Below are 16,560 nucleotides of genomic sequence, written 5' to 3' on the forward strand. Positions count from 1 at the left end.
CACACTAATTTTCTCCTATTTTCTTTTTGCCCCACATGTGTGTGGGAGGTGTTTTGTTTTATTGATGTTGTAGGAGAAATTAAGCTTCCGGAGTGGGTGTTAAAACTGAACCGTCTACGACCTCCGGAAGAAATTTTCAAAGGAAAAAGGATGAATAAGAAGAATTTGAGTGGAACCACGATTACTCCACTTCCGGGGTGGCTTCTTCTTCTAAACCTTCTTCAACGACCGGGAATGAAAGGGGAGTTAGTTCCAATTTTGCTTGCTTTTACATTTTGATTCATGCTTGTGTTTAGTTTTTTCTCTAATAAATTCGTTTACGTTTCTTTGGTTTCATACTTTGCATTTGCACTTTGTTTTTACACTTTGCATTTTATTTTACATTTTACTTTCATACTTTGCATTTAGTTGGTATACATAGCATGTCATTTGAATAAAATTCTCCATGAATTTTTCTAGTGATACTTTTAAGATGGTAAAAGTCTCTTAAATTTGATCATCAATTTTAGGTCATGTAACATGATTGGATTCTTTACTTACATAATATTGGTTAATATGGTAGTGGATTCCATATTGATCGATTTAGCTTGATTGCATGAATATTACCTAGTGAGGTCCACTTTAAGCTTATACTCTATTTTATTTTTGTGTGGCATGCACTCATAGCAATTGAGCTCTAGAACTTGCTTAGTTTCTTTTCAAAGTCACAATAGCATAGGTGTGCATGGAGATGAAGGATATATTTCATTCTTATTCCCTTATTTCCCATTTCTTTCTCCACAATTTTCTTGAAACATTCTCATCTAGCATTTTAAATCATAATTCTCTATGCTTGTCATATTTCTTTTATTTCGTTGAGAGTTTTGGATTAATTGCTTGATGAGTTAGCTTGACTTAAATGGACAAGGTCTTAAGTGTGGGGGAGGGATGATGAGATGATAATTTTTGGAAATATTGAAGAATGTTGCGAGGATTCACAAAATATTGGCACAATCACTTGATTATGAGTTGTTTAGTGAAATTTTGAAGCTGAAAATTGTGTGCACTGGTTTGTGCCACTCTTGTGCCAATTTTCTCTTTAAAATCTCAAATCATTGAGAAATTCAAGCAATGTGTTGTATGCTCAATAACAAATGGTATGTACCTGTATTGGCATTTGCAAAATAATCTGGACAGCAGAATTCAGATACATTGTAGCTGTTGAAATCTGATCACAATGGATCAAAAATTCGGAATTAAATGGGTTATTATTATTACATCAACTAAGCATTTGAATGGAGTATCATTCACTTTGAAAAGTTGAACAAAAGGGCAGCATTTGGTATTCTAAACAGTGGGGTAAATGCTGGAAACAGAATTCAATTTGCATGTGTATCAATTTCAATGTGTTGAGTGTCAATTTCAATTTGTGGAGTGCCAATTTCAACTGAAGAACATGAATCTGTAGGAAGGAGAAGGAACACAGTGGAAGTTGATGGATGTATGTGTTATTGTTTCAATAATTGATGCATTTAAATTTGGAGTTGCTGTGATGTGCTGCATTCTGCAGAAATTCACAATGCAGAAATTCTGCAGAAATTGAAGTGCAGAGCTGAAAAGTTTGTATCAGGTTTGTATCAAAAATTAGAATGCAATATCCAAACGAGTGGAAGCTTAGTTGAATTTAAGAGTTGCTGAAAACAAATGGAATGCTTACCTTGTATGGCAATTGCAAGATGAGAAAAGATGAATGCAGAAAATCTGGACACAGAAATGCAGAAAAAGTAAACTCTTGTAGCTACTGGAATCTGATCAAAATGAATCAGAATTTGCAATTCAATTGGAGAGTGTCATTCCACTAATGAAGAACTTGAAGTTAGCATCATTTCATCAGAAAAGAAGGAAGGAGTGGTTAGTACTTGATATTCAAAACAGTGGGGTGGCAGAAATGCAGGATTTTGTGTGTACCAAAATCAGAGCTGCTTTGAAGGAGAAAGAGAGTATCTGAAATAAAAATACAGCACTTGTAGTGAACTAGTTGTTGATGGAATTGGATCCTTGTTCAGTTAGCACTATGTTTAGTTATCTATCAGATTCAATTCTGAATATCAGTAATGATAGCAGTGCAGAGAATGAAGAAATCAGTAGGATGCTTTGTGCCAATTGTAATCAGAGGTTGGGCTATTGAAGGTTTGCGCAGCTTTCTGAACATGACAAAACTTAAGTAAATTTCTTGTCTTCTCATTGACAGATTGTTTCTAGAATTCAGAATTGAGGAATTGCTGAAGATAAGCCGATGTAGGTGATCAATGACACTAAGGTTCATGGGTATAGAGCAAGGGAAATTGACAGCAGGAAATTCAGATTGAAATGAGAATATTTGATCAAAGTCACTCGGTCTAGGTGTTCTTTCAAATTCTTGAACATGGTGGAGTGCTTGCAACTAAGGAATTCGTAAGATGAGTTGTAATTCAGGAAGCCAATTCTGCAATTTTGATTTCATTACAGATTTTGAAGACTCAATTAACATAATCTAGCAGAATTATCAAAAATCTGTAGATTAAAAAAAGAAGAGTGGCATGTCCAATTTTGTTCAGTAAGTTTGATAGCAGAAAAGGGAATGAAGAAAGACAGAGTGTGCCATTTTGTGAATTTCTTGTGCAAAGATAATGAGTTGTTAAGCAGAAAGAAGCAATGAAAGGAGAAGTTTTCGGGTGTAAGAATTTCTGCAAGTCTGCAATTCATTTATAGCAGAAATCAATTTTGAAAGGTTGTTCTGAAAGTTGAATCTGCAGGATACAAAAATCTATGAGACTAAGTTGCAGAAACTTGGGTTTTGAAACATTGAAATTGATAACAACAAAAGGGTCTGAGCATTGTGAGAAGTTGAAATTCATTTGAATTTGAATCCTAGTTTTGATTTCCTGAATGACACAATTGATGTTTTGAACATGGATATATGAATTTTTGAACTTTTGGGCTGCTGAAATTGGATTTCTAAAGCTGAATGTAATATCTGTAATTCTGTGGAATGGAAACAAATGCAAAATGCAAGGGACTACCAAGTTTACTGGATGCTAGAAATCAGAAGTTGCTAATTTGAGTCCTTTGGGTCAAAAGTTGAATTGTTGAATTGATGTTAATGTTTTCTATAACTGTTAAGAAGTGAGCTAAGCTTGAAAGTTTCAGTATTTGAAATCCTAGAAATTTTAGGAATCTGAATTCATGGACTTAAGTCCATGAATCTGTGGAAATTTCAATTATGCTTCATAGTCAGTTTTGAGTTTCTGAAATTGGATTTCCGTAGCTGTTGTTGGAATTAGATATGATAGAAATTATTTCTGATGTTTGGGTACTTGTTCAGTTAACACTATGCTATCTACATTGGCAATGTTTTGATGTTGGTTCACAAATTAGAAAGGTATCATCGGCTGCTGAATTCTGCAACTGTACAGAAATTCTGATACAAGATAAGATTATTTTGAATTCCAGCTGACTTTTTACCTTAGAGGATTGATACACTAAGCAATCAAATGTTGAATGGAGTTGATGTGTGTAACATAATTATTTACTTGATGTTCAGAATTCTTTGCCATTTCTGGATTTGATGAAGTGCAGAAATGTAATTGTGCCAACTGATGATGCTGTCTTCATTAGCTTAATTCTTATAGAGCTGAATGATACCCTTTGCCATACTTAATTCTTCATGATTCAAGCAAATTTCTTAAATGAAGATTGTCAATTTTCTGAAACTGCAATTCTATTTTGCATTATAGATATTATCAAAACTGTTCAAGACTAGCAACTACCTTAAGGCTAATTTTTGAAATTGAGTCCTTGAACTGATTTTCTGAACCCTTTTTGTTGAGATGTTAAATTGCATAAAGGAGTTCAACCAGAGAAGGCCTCAGAATTGATCAGTTTTTGCTTCAGAATTTGAGTTCAAACAGGGAGAATGCTTGCTGTTAAGATAGGAATGAATGGAGTGAAGAAATTCAGAAAATGCAGTATTCTGCAAATTAATTAATGTGGCATTTCTGTACTATATTGGGAAATGAATTTTAATGAATTGTTGTGGTACATGATACAAAAATCTGATGTTTGAATCTGCCAAAGGCAGAAACAGAGAAAAAAAAAAGAAAAAAAACAATCTGCAGAATGAAAACAAGAAACGTGTCTTGATGAGTATCAAGTTTATTGGAAAGCTTGATGTTTTTCACTGTCCGAGACGGACAATATATTAAGTGTGGGGGAGGGAATTCCTTATCCATTAGTTGATTTGAGATGATTTGAGTTCAAATGCTGGAATTGAAGTGGAAAAAGAGCAAAAACAGTGAGAAAAAAAAACAGTGAGAAAATTTTGTTGGCACATCAAGAGAGTATCAAAGGTGGAGATAGAGTATCAAGATTCAATGTTTGCCATCAAATTGAAGGGGAGGTTAGCTTGATACTTTAAAGTGGTAAAAACAAATGGTATTCATCTCTTTTTACATCAAAATGGTCAACTCATCAAGTATATTCCTCCAATACTCTCATCTTTTCATTTTCTTCATTAATGTTTTTTCTTTTGCCAATTTCATCCATTTTCATTGTTCTTTTTGCTTCAATTTCAATTCTTCATGATATTATCTTTTTTATTCATGTATGCTATGTTCTATGGTGGTGGAAAAGTAGAAAATAAGCAAGCTTATGGTAGTGAAATATTGTGAGTTGCATTGAGAGAGCTCCACTTATATACATGTTTGAGTGTGAGAGTTAGAATAGGTAAATCCCTTGTGAGATGCAACTTGCCTTATTTTTCAATTGGATTGAAACTACCATACCTACTGATTATTGTTTGGATTGTATTCATGATTGTTTGTGATTTTTAGATGGTCTTAGTTAAATTCTTTTTACTATCTTTTAGATATTGCTAGGAAATTTTCTATGGAGATGATTTTGAGTTTTCTTTACTTTCACGGGATGTTCAAGACTAAGTGTGGGGGATTTGATAACCATGATTTTACTGTATTATTTTGATTCATATATGCATAGTTTGATGTTGATTTCATAGGTTAAAATCATGGTTACATCATATTTTGTGCATAGTGTGTATTTTTGGACTTAATTGCAAATTATATTATTTTTGGTGTTATTTGATGCTAATATTTGATTCTTATTTTGTAGGCATCAAAGGATCTTGGATTTGGATCTATTTGGACCGAAATTGGGCTCAAATCGGAGTTCAAACAAGAAGATCAAGCTTTGAAGCATTATGGGTCGTTTATCAAGAATAGGACAGATCTGGACCATCCGTTGAAGATCTGTCCCATCCAACCTAATGGGGAGCAGATATGAGCCATTGATGAAGATCCAGAAGTTTTGATCCAGATCTGAGTTCATCTAGCCATTGATCCAGCCGGATTAATCTGGGCCATTCATTGAAGATCGGAAGATCTGGGCCATCCAGTGATGATCTGATCGATCCGACCTAAGGGAGGGTAGATCCAGACTCTAGATCAAGATCAGTACCTTCGGATCGGATTTTGGGCAAGCTTTCACCGTTGATTTAACTCCAAATTGCTCCTAGCCGTCCGTTCAGATCCAGATCTGATTTAAATCTGAGAAGCTACAGTAGCATTCCTCTTTGTCGAGTCCTCCACACACTGTTCGCGTCCCGCGGCGCATCTTCTTCGGATTCCGACCACCATCTCCTCTTCCCGATCAATTTTTCCGGCGATTTCATCGGCGACGATGCCCTCAGTTGCTTGCGACCAGCTTCCGGCCATCTGAGCTCGTTCAAAGGTGGTCTAGCGGCGAGAATTCTGCTCCGCAAACCTCTGCATCTGCCGTTGCCGATTGTGAGGTGTTCCTCCAATCGGTGGTTCCGTTTTCCATCCGAGAGCTTTGGCGGTGTTCCTCCATTGCTTCTGGACCGTTCCCGACGACAATCCATCCACCATCAGCTCCATTTCAGATCTGAGGTTGCAGTCGCAGATTTGCAGATTTCCAGAGTTGGGCAGCTCCGATCTTCATCAGCTTCGCTTGGAGTGGTCTCCGATGGTGCTGGTAAAGGTTGAGCTGAGTGTAGCTTCTGAGATTGTCTTCTCTGATTACAGTTGGAGTGTTCTCCGTTGTTTCCTTGTGTGACGGCAAGGAGAAGTTGCCGAGAGAATTGGTTTGGTTTGGTTTGGTGATGAGATGGTTTAGGGTTTACTTTTTGCATTCTTTTTATTGTTGATTGATTTAGATTTCAGTTTTCGTTGTTGAATTCAGTAATCATAGTTCATTTTATGCTTAGTTGTTTTAATTCATGTGTTTTGAGTAATTTAGTTTCAATTGATTTTAAAGTTGTTGTTAATTTTGCTTTAGCTTAGGGTTAAGTATTAGTGAGTAATTTAGTTTTCTGTAGTTTAATTAGCTTTAATTTCAACAGTAGTGTAGTTTCTTATTTGCTTGCATTTCATTTGCTTAATTTGGATTTAAAGCTTTAAAACCCCCAATTCTATTTTTATATCGAAAACCCCAAAAATAGGAATAAAAGACAATCCTAAATTACATTCTACCGTTGGTTCCTCGGATCGATCCTGGGCTCGTTACTACAACATTATTGTTTAATTAAGGGGTTCAGTGAATATAATACATTGTTAATTTGATAAGCCTATTTGTGACATTTAATATAATTTTGTGGCTTACCAGTGTGCTGCCATTTAATACGTAATATCGTCATAAATACAGAATGGATCCGCCACATGGTTTAAGCAATTTAGGCAGTTGAAATTATTCTGATTACACAAAAAGTCTAGTTAATTAGACTCTCGCCCCTTCGATTAGACTTAAAAAGGAGACTCTTAATTGGATAATCATTGAATAAATCTCGAATTATTTTGGGAAAAAGACAACGAAGTGAATAAATCTTAGATTATTTAAGGAATTAAATGATGATAACGTGAAGATGGGAATGAAAAGAAAAAGTCTATTGTCTCCCTATAAAAGGTAATCCTTTTTGACATCCAAGATACATACACACATATATTTAAACTCTAATACATTTAAATCCTAATATTGCTCTTCTTCTTCATTCTCTAAACTTGAGCGTTGGAATGATTGTACTGAAAAATTTATGATCGTCATTCTAATTTTTTTTTTTACCTTCGTCTTGGCTCGCATAATTATATCATAATGCTTATTGTCAGTTATCGATTGCTGATTAAATTGATAACAAAATCAACTCATTAATGATTTACCTTTTAACGTTCACAAGATGAGATAACCTCAAATAATATATATTTGAAAAAAATTATGTGAATGGATAAAAAAAATAATAATAAAAGAGAAACGTGACCTTAATAATTAAAAGAAAAATATACATTTTTTAAAATTTTGTCCTTTTATTGTCAAAGACTTTTTTTTTCCTAAATAAGAAAAACACTCTATGTAAAGTTTTTTTTAATCATAAATGCCCTAAAATGCTTCACCCTGGCTGTGAGATGGCCTTTTAATATTTATAGAAGCAATCAAGTAATTATTATTATTAGAAATTGTCTTCAGCAATCTTCACCGAATTATTGAGAGTAATCATTACACTTCTCCAAGATTCTCCACCACTTCACTTATTTATATTCAAAAGAAAATTCCACTGTTAACGATGTCAATAAATCCAGTGCGTACTCAATCTCTCGTACAATCCTCTTCACACACTGCCACGTCCCCGCCTTATTGCCACCGTGATGACTTGGCCATATTTGATTTGTTCTCCATGGCTTGTTTACTCGGAGCCATTCTATAAGATCACTGTAAAAAGGACACCATCAGTCTCCGCCACCCCTTAACTCACCGGGGTGCGATGGCGAGTGAGAAGGTGCCCCTGACCGTGGATTTAGGGTTTGGGAGGAACGGGGATGGTGAGGGAGGAAGGCGAAGGAGGTGACAAGCGGCCGCCGGAAGGGCCGCCCTGCGATCACTGCGGCGCAGCGGCAGTCGCTGTGCTCTATTGCCAGGCCGACTCCGCCAGGCTCTGCCTCGCCTGCGATGTTGATGTCCACGCCGCCAACTCTCTGGCGCAGAGGCACGCCCGCGCTCCGATCTGTGACAACTGCACCTCCGCTCCGGCCGTCGCCCTCTGCGCGGCTGACGGCCTCGCTCTATGTGCCGCTTGCGACGCTGATACCCACGCGGCCTTCGGATCTTCCACCCACCCCCGCGGGCCTCTACAGAGCTTCTCCGGTTGCCCCTCTGCGGGCGATCTCGCTGCATCATGGGGCTTCGACCTCCCGGCGAAGGTCCAGCACCCGTGTGTTCCAAGCCATTTGATTTCCAGCGACGAGTGGTTCTCTCTTGACGCCACATCGACCGTTGATCCTTCATTTTTAGAGCTTTACGTTCCGTGTCCCGAGAAACAGCATATTTCGATGGCGTCCAGTGGAAAGGGGAGACACGCGTTGATGAGGCAATTGACTGAGCTGATCGCGAGAGAGTCAGCAGGGACTAGCAAGCGTAGGCCTGAGACGCCGAGTAGAAAAAACAGACTTTGGGAGGAGGAGGAGGAGGAGGAGGAGGAGGAAGAAGAAGAAGAAGAAGATGGAGAAGAAGAAGAAAAAGAACAGGAAAATGGATTGGAAACTGAGCCGATAGGGTTCACTTCTTTGCTCATGGTCGAACCCTCGCCATGTATGGCTCTCAGAGGGAGCAATCGGCTTGTGCAAGGAGAAAGCTTGGTTTTGGGTCACAATTCCATGGATCATTCTCCTCAGGTATGAAAATGTTGATCTTTCTTTTTCTCAACGTTGGAATCTTTTTTTCCTTGGATCTCAGTTGAATACTTTATAGACCATTCTGTTGGATATTTTTTAAATATGTGTATATGAATCTTCGTTATTGAGATCTAACAGTTGGGCCCGGTTAGTCATCTCGACGATGAGTCGATGACTCTAACCGGTGGAGCTCGGTATGGCGATGTGGACCTTGTCCTATTTATACTCTCGACTTCCTCTTTCGATTATCGAAGTACCCTCTCGATTAAGAGACATATCCTTTTTGGTATCGTCGTTACCGACCTAATCTCGTCGGTCGTCTAGTTATCCCTTCGGATATCGACACAACTCCTTTGGGTAAACTTATCCATAAGGATAAAGTATTAAGGCTAGTCCTTCTTTCCTTAAGACAATATTGCCCCGCCAAGGTGCTTACGGTTTATTGGCAATCGTCTCCCAAGATACAACGACTTGCGTTTCGAAATAGGAGCACTCCAAATTTCAAGCACTGTCGAACTTTCAAAGCCTCTTAAGAGAGGAGAGAGGAGAGAGAAGAGAATCCAAGAGGAGAATTCACAACTTGAGAATTGAATATATTGAGTGGAAGGAATGAGGTTTGTTTTATAGGGATGAAGAGTTGCTCCCAAGAGGTGAAAGGATATGAGATGTGTCTTTTCCCTTAAATCTTTTCACTTAAACCTTTTCATTATGATTAATTAATTTAATTGATTAATATGATTAACTATTTACTTAATCTATTATAAATATTAATTAATTAATTAATATCACAATGATTAATCTTTTAATCAATCAATAAATTAATCAATGAAATTAACTATAATTTCATACCCCTCAATGGTTCCATATACTTGAGTTAGCGTTCATCCATGAATTCAACTCGTATACGAATCAAATTTCCGTTCGATTATATCGGACCAACCCTTCATTAGACATTAATTCCTCATTCACTCGAGAAATTGGTTTACAACGGTCTACTCACGAAATAGCCGTCTTCTCCCTATTGGTCACCAAACTAATTTTCCAACATTCTACGTTCTAACAATCAGTAACTGGCAAATCCTGAGGATACCTAGTGAAATCAGTGGAAGAAAGCTTACTGCAGTCTATCAGCTACGTCTGCTTCGTTGTTCCATTTGAATACCCTTAGGTTGTGCTTGGATGGTGGAGAGGAAGGCAGAGGGAAAATGGCACAACTTCAGAGTAAATTCACGTTCAGTGATTACATGGGGTTGCATGCAGATTGCTAATTGAAGAAATAATATTAAAATATAAATCGTATTATTACTTGAATAAATAAGAACAATGAGATGGGAGCTTCTTATAACTACATTTTACAATAATTTGATTTCTAAAGACATACAAATAGACTAGCACTATTGGATATAGTGAAAGTAGAATATCCTTAAGTTCAAAAAATTGAACTAATACAATAAGTTGATAAGTGCGTTGAAAATATCTTTCTCACTATACAGCTTGATAAGTTAGGCAAGAAGACTCTTAGAGTAGATGTTATGAGATAATTTGACTAAATAAATATGAAGGGATAATGTTTCAATTTGCTATATACCTCATAGTAATCATTATTCATATAATTATATTCCTAACATTTGTATACATACTTTTATAAGCTCAATAGAAAGATATGACAAGTAATAAACAAGAAAATCAACTTTCAAAGACTGATGAACTTTAGAGATTTAAGTAAAAGGGACAAATACTTATGAAAGTTTTAATTGATTTGTCAATGCCAAAAAAAATGTCCTACTTTTTTGTTTCATTATTCTTGGTTTTGTTTTATTTCCTTTTTTTCTAGGTAACATGAACAAGGTATGACATGTAAACCAAGTCATAGTGAGTAATATGCCAATCATTCTCCCAAGAGATTAAGATAGTGGGATGATCTTTTAAAGTCACGTCATAGGAGATCTTCTAAGTTAAAGTCACTAAAGGTCCTTCTAAGATCAAGTGTTGTGACTCAATTAATGGTTCTTTATCCTCTAAAGATATAACATTGTTTATGTTGCAGTTTGTGGACATATTTCTAAAGGGATCAAATACACGTTTAAGGTTATGTGAATCATTTAAAGGCTCTTTCTTTAAATTTAAGTGAGGATTTTGGGTGTTAGAAAGTAGGCTCCCCTTTTGGATAACTTACTTTTTAACTTGAGTTTACATGTCTTCGGTGTGTGAATTTTTGTAACACAGTTTTTCAAATCCTATTTAAAAGATTAAAATTGTCTAAGTTGTTTTAATTTTTATAAATTATTATATTTCTTAGAAAATGGTGGGATTCTTTTTAAAAGGTCTTTAGTTTTAGAAAAAGTCAATTAGAGTTTTTATTGGGATAAACTAATTCTTTATTTTAGAAAGGATGAGTCATAATGTCAATCTATAAAAGGAGTTAGGATCTCATGTATTAAACAAATTTTGATTAATAAATTTATATTTTGATTCTCTATGTGAGAATTTTACCTTTATGTGGTTACCTTTTATTTTCTTTACATGAGATATTTATCCTTTTATTTTAACAATTTTGTCCTTATCTTCTGGGTTGGGTGATTTGAGGGATCAATTTTGTTTTTCTTTTGCTGTTACCAAAGCTAAATATTGATTAATTCTATACTTGCTTCTCTGATCACCTTTTCTTCTTCACATGCTTCCTTCCACCACTGCACCATTACTATTTGCCACAACTACATCCGTTGGCTCATCGTTAACCTCTCCTTACAATCTCGTATGAGTCGTTCCTCTTTGATCCTCTCTTGAGCGTGCCACCTACTTCAGTTGACCTATGCCATCCCTCTCTTTTGTTGCAGTGACCCGCCTCCTACATGCACTAACTTGCCTTCTACGCCATCCCACCTCATATGCACACTCCCTCATGTAGTTGTCTACCAAATCTCCTTCCCTCACTGCCAGGGGCAGAGCCACCCTTGGGCTAGGGTGGGCTCTAGCCCCACCTACTTTATAAAAAAAACAAAATAATAGCATTGTTTTTTTTCAGCTCCATCACAGACAAATTCACTCCCCTGTAGACAAATTTTAAAATATCAAATTAAAAATAGATACTTTTAAAATTAAAATATCAAATTAGATTGACAAATTTTATAAATGACATTTTATTAATAAGTTAATAAATATATTAATTCTAACTTGTTTAATTTTGTTTTTATCCTAAACTCGCCGGTAGCACCACATCCTCTTCTCTCCACTGCAAGCAAGTAATTCACTGTTCAAAGGTGACCTATTTTTTATTTCTTGTTCAACAACAAAAAATTCCGTCATCGGCTGTTCGAGAGGTGGTCGGTGAGGCAAAGAGAGGTGGCCGCTCGTGAGGCGAACGTTGCCTCGCTAGGCGACAAGTAGCCGATTTGTGTGCAATCGCTTCGCGAGTGGTCACTGGCATTGCCAAGCAATGAGCGACATAAGTCTGGGTATATAGATATAGGTTACATCTCGTACTTTTATTTAACATATATTAATATGTCAAATCTACTTTTTTTATCCTCTAGAAAATTTTATACAAGGATGGTCAATTACTCAATTTTGCCCATTTGCTCACAATTCGTGATACTTCAACTCTTTCTTGATTTGTGTACCCTTGGCATGACCGAAAGCCAATTGTCTGAATTCCTTGAATTTTATATTTTCTAATTAAAGTTTTATGGAATCTATAGACGAAGGTTAGAGCAATGACCTAGCACTTCTTAGATAGCAAGTAAGATGGATAGTGTTGAACCACTATATGGACCTTGCCTTGTATCACTTGAAAAAATTTGTAAGACTAGTATCATTAGTCTTTTCATTATTGATTGAGAATGCAATATGATCACTATAAATTTGATTTTGCTAGCTATGAAAGATTTCAAAATTTATCAATTATTTCTTAATTATGTCAAAAATTAATTGAAATAAATAAGTCAAGAACCTATAATTTGATTGACAGATGAATTTTTTCCTCATTTGTTATAGTTTACAAATTATAACTATATTATTTACTTATATATTGAATATAGTATATTTATTTAATTGGTAGGTTCACCTTGTTTTAACTCTTTCTATTTCTGCAACAACAATAGAACGAGTATTTTCAGCGATGAAATATGTTAAAATAGCTCTTCGTAATAAAATGATTGAAGAATTTTTAGTAGATTCTATGGTCATCTACATTGAACGGGAATTGGTTGAAAAAAATGATTACGATGTAATGATTAATGAGTTTAATTCTAAGAATAATCGAAGAGCACAATTTCAATTGTATCTTTGCTCCATGCTTTTGAATGTATTGAATATTAAATAATTTTGTTCTATATTTTTAAAAAATTAATATTCATATACTATTTTATTTTATTTTATTTATATTTTAGAATTTATTAATTAATTATATTAATTATATATGGTCAACCCAACTAATTTTGAATCCTGGCTCCGTCCCTACTCACTGCCCTCTCCAATAGTCTCCAATTTTGAACCGCTCCCATGTAACAGTATCCTACTCAACATATTTGTCCAGATTAAGAAGGATGGCTTTTGAGATTGGGCAAAAGGTAATTATGCTCACCCCCAGTGCCCCCATGAGTCTGTCCCAAGACCATCACGAGGGAGGTAAATCACGGTGACTAAGAGATAAGATGGATAGGAGGATGAGCTGTGCCGGGGTGCAGGGATTTATGCCCACCAGCTCCAGGATTCGACCCTTCGCTCATTGGGCCAATCTGTCATCCACTTACCATCCCAGCTAAGTCTGTGGGGGCAAGGGTGACTTATAAGCGAACACAACCATAAGAACCTCATTAAACATATACTGAAAATTTTGTATGATCTGGTTTATGAAAAAAAATTATCATCTACCTGGTTTATATTGCACTTTAGAATATTCCTGTCAATTTCAAAGGAAATTCTTTTTACTATTGATAGCTTCCTAAAAGGAATCGGTAAGCTATGCAAATGCTGTCATCCTATCATTTGGTTTTTTTTTGGTTTTTAGCTGAACATATGAATATATGCTGTCTATGTTCAAATATTGCTTTTCAACTTCCTTCTGACGCAGCTTTGTTATTATTTTGATTTGTGTACCATTATGTAATTACTTTTGAAGTGGTTACTCTATTTATTTCTTCCTAGATATGGGATTTTAATTCTGGAAGGTTAAGGAATCAGTTTGAATACCCATCATTTGAAGTTGGATTCGGTACAAATTCCACTGGTTTTGCAATCAAGAGTTATGGTGAACTTCTTGCAGAAAGTTCGCTTGGAGCTACAGACCAAACAATAGAGGATATATGTGAGACAAACTATCATTCAGCAAGTGAGGTACTTAAGCATATGTCTGACTTAGTAAATAATAGATTCATAAGGTGATTCTGAGGAGTATTTTAGCCATAAAGTCCTTATGATACGATGTAGGGACTTATCATGCTGCAGCTTCTATCTGACGCAGAAACCATTGAACACTACTGGCATTGCTAGTGTTCCTGCTTCATCATCACAACTTAATGCTTTAGGTGCAAAAATAACAGGAATGTTTGTACTTTTACTAAATCATCCAGGGAGCACCTTTCTTTGGTTAAGTATGAAATAGATGCTCCTCTGATATCAAGTCAATTTGGATCCTTTAAAAGTTTCTTGAAAATTGTTAATTTTTAATTTAATTTGGCTTCAACTTGATTCAAATTCCATTCTTGATCTCTTGCAACGAAACAATTTAATTCTGTTTGGAGTTTATTTGATCCTCAAAACAATTTTTTAGCTAAGAAATGTAGTTTATTCACTGTTGAAAGGGTAAAAGGAGAGCCTTGGACATCAAGAGGGTGGCCCCCCTATCAATTTCCCACCATTTTCATTTATCTTCCTTGAACCTAAGAAAACCTGTTAACAATTAGTCTGTTGTTAGTTATTTCTCTATGGATATTTTTTAGACTCTTTCTTATCACTTATGTTGGAATCTTGTATTCAATTGTTAATTGTGCACATTTGCTTTGCTTTGGAGCTAGGCACAATTCATTCTGTTCTTTTGATTCTATTATTGATAGTGAACTTTCTCGTGCACGTTTCAATCTTGGTACAATGCAAATTCAAGTTGAAGAACACTTGAGCTTTGATGTTGCTATCAAGTAGATTGTGACATAGTTATCTCTTGATTAATATTATGAGAGATCTACTCCTACACACTTTTAAATGATAGTTGAAGACATCAATCTATATAAATAGATACTATCTTAAACTTGAGTTTGGAGTAGAGACGCCTTAATGGACTTCCAACTGCTAGTTGGCTGGTGGGTGTTTGAGATATTTTCATCATTGATATCTATCTGCCTTTTAAGTTTGCTAGTAAATTGTAGTATCTTATCATAAGCACCTATTGTTTTCCACCATACTTGAATCATGATGCGCAACTACTGTTGGTTGCAATATGCCAATTGATAAGCTTGACTTCTTATCCTCCTATTTAAGACACTACAGATTTGTTTGGATGATAGAAGAGAAGATTAGTCTTCTTTTAAAGGTTTCTTGACTTGCATTCCATTATTCTTTAGGGACAGATAGTTGTAGTTGTCTCAGTATCATGAGTCGATACATTCTCTCTTCCCTTTTTCCAGCTGAAAAAGGCTGATATGACCAGCAGATGTAACAAAAATGTAAAGAAAGCAGTTGCCCAAGGCGGGTCCACCTCAGATATGGTTAGGCCTGTTGGTCCATCAAATCACTCTGGATCTACTGGAAATAGTAGAGAAATGTTGAATGCAAACAAGCAAAGTGATGAATATTTGTTGGCACGAAACAGGGGCAATGCTATGCTTCGATACAAAGAGAAAAAGAAGACTCGAAGGTGAGATCAGTTCTTTTTCCGCTTGTCGGCTTTCTTTCCTTGAGTTTTGTGAGATATTCTTCTGTTATATCTGCTACTTTTTAATACTTCCCATCGAATTTTTTATCTACAGATATGATAAGCACATCAGGTATGAATCCAGGAAGCTGAGAGCTGACACAAGGAAACGAGTGAAAGGTCGTTTTGTCAAATCTTCTGAAGGATAAAATGCGGGCAAAACTCCATTCGAGACATTGCTGTCAAATTTCTTTTCTTAATTGTAAGTATGTGATATAAACAGTTGTTTGTGTGGATCTGTGTTTGATCTTTTGGCCAAGTGCTTCAGACAAATGCAAATTGTACTTGATGAGTCATGTAGTCCTGCTTGCCTGTTTAGCTACAGCAAGTCTGCCCCAGAGGAGTGTAAATTGAGTCTTTTCTTCCTCATAATACTTGATGAGTAATGTAGACGTGCTTGCCTGTTTAGCTACAGCATATCTCTCGCTGATGACGGTAAATTGAGTCTTCTCTTCCTCATTTTTCTGCGCCACTTCCCTTTTGGACATGTAAAAAATGGCAGCATTTCATTTGTTATTCTTGTTGGATAGGATTAGCATATACACGAGACAGGGAGGTATGTATACTATTTTTCTTGGAAGACACTTTACCAAATCCTTGGATCCAAGATTTAAGGACCTCTAACCATGTAAGGTAATATCTCTTCTTTATTCACCTTACTTAATCCTCCTCTACCAATGTTAGAAGACACACGTGATGTTTACCACTTTCCTATTTTTATTTTTTATTTTGTTTCTGATTCCCTTTGAATTTATCATTAGCAACCAAACTCGATAAGTCATTGAACAAAATGATATTCATTGGTGGTTCTATTTCTATTAGATTGTTATAAATTGTAGTAATTAATAAGGTCCACCAATTTCATCTACTTGTGTATAAATGTACCAACTAGGTTCGAGTTTACAAATCTTAATATATTAAAAATATTTATATTCAGTTTTC

The 16,560-nt window shown here is 35.7% G+C and overlaps 1 protein-coding gene across 3 annotated transcripts; it reads left to right on the forward strand.

Annotated features, from left to right (window-relative positions):
* Positions 1 to 7,773: 7,773 nt before the first annotated feature.
* LOC122006630 (zinc finger protein CONSTANS-LIKE 14-like) lies at positions 7,774 to 16,077 on the forward strand. 3 transcript variants are annotated; one of them, XR_006118734.1, is made up of 4 exons: positions 7,774 to 8,711; positions 13,857 to 14,045; positions 14,139 to 15,561; positions 15,674 to 16,077. XR_006118734.1 is itself a non-coding variant. In XM_042562197.1 (4 exons), the coding sequence occupies exons 1-4, from the start codon at positions 7,860 to 7,862 to the stop codon at positions 15,765 to 15,767; spliced, it is 1,365 nt and encodes a 454-aa protein (XP_042418131.1). In that variant the 5' UTR covers positions 7,778 to 7,859; the 3' UTR covers positions 15,768 to 16,077. The 3 variants fall into 3 exon arrangements, 2 of the variants coding, with proteins under 2 accessions (XP_042418132.1, XP_042418131.1); XM_042562197.1 differs by having other exon boundaries at positions 7,778 to 8,711; positions 15,332 to 15,561; XM_042562198.1 differs by lacking the exon at positions 13,857 to 14,045 and having other exon boundaries at positions 15,332 to 15,561.
* Positions 16,078 to 16,560: the final 483 nt, after the last annotated feature.

Source organism: Zingiber officinale, chromosome 7B (genome assembly GCF_018446385.1).
Source record: "Zingiber officinale cultivar Zhangliang chromosome 7B, Zo_v1.1, whole genome shotgun sequence".
NCBI classification, from domain to species: Eukaryota; Viridiplantae; Streptophyta; class Magnoliopsida; order Zingiberales; family Zingiberaceae; genus Zingiber; species Zingiber officinale.